Genomic DNA, 637 nt, shown 5'->3' with positions numbered 1-637 from the left:
ATGGTGCTGATGTTGCTGCTGTTGCTGCTGATGATGATTGAGGGGGGATTGCAGATACGGGAGAAGAGCAATCCTCTATGCTGCCGCTCGAAGCACGCGCATGCTGCTGCTGCTGCTGCTGCTGCTGCTGCTGCTGCTGCTGCTGCTTCTGCTGCTGCTGCAGGTGCTGCAGGTGCTGCATCGTTATAAACTCACTACGCTTCAGCCACCAGGGGCCCCCAGCATACTGCTGCCGCCGCTGCTGCTGCTGCAGCGGGTAGTCCTCAGGTATGGGGGGGGGGACAGACCACAGGAGAGAAGTAGCAGCAGCACGAACAGCAGTTGCTGCTGTTGCTGCTGCTGGATCTGCAGCAGCAGCAGCAGCAGCATCTGCTGCTGCACCAAGTGCAGCTTCTGCTTCTGCTGCAGCAAGAACACCACGAAGAAAAGGAGAATGGCTGTGCTGCTGATTCTGCTGCTGCTGCTGCTCCTCATCCTGCTGCAGCAGCTGCTGCTGCTGGTATTTAGATAGCTGCTGCTCAACACCTAATATAGAAAACAACTGCAGCAGGAAAGGCATGCGTACGTTGCCACTGTAGCCTAGGCAGCTGTGGGCCAGCAGCAGCAGCAGCAGCTCTTCAGCTAGCGAAGCACTCAG

At 57.6% G+C, this 637-nt stretch overlaps 1 protein-coding gene across 1 annotated transcript in view; it reads right to left on the bottom strand.

The window, feature by feature from the left end:
• Positions 1-637, bottom strand: part of EMH_0076260 (uncharacterized protein) — a gene marked incomplete at both ends in the record, with an annotated part of 4,761 nt that overhangs the window by 249 nt on the left and 3,875 nt on the right. The window contains one exon of the mRNA XM_013499708.1: positions 196-525. Within this exon, the coding sequence (XP_013355162.1) occupies positions 196-525 (330 nt within the window). The remainder of the gene's footprint in view (positions 1-195; positions 526-637) is intronic.

The sequence above is a fragment of the Eimeria mitis genome, genomic scaffold (assembly GCF_000499745.2).
Source record: "Eimeria mitis Houghton genomic scaffold, Emh_scaff4582, whole genome shotgun sequence".
NCBI lineage: Eukaryota > Apicomplexa > Conoidasida > Eucoccidiorida > Eimeriidae > Eimeria > Eimeria mitis.
This window is presented reverse-complemented; position numbering and strand designations above follow the sequence as displayed.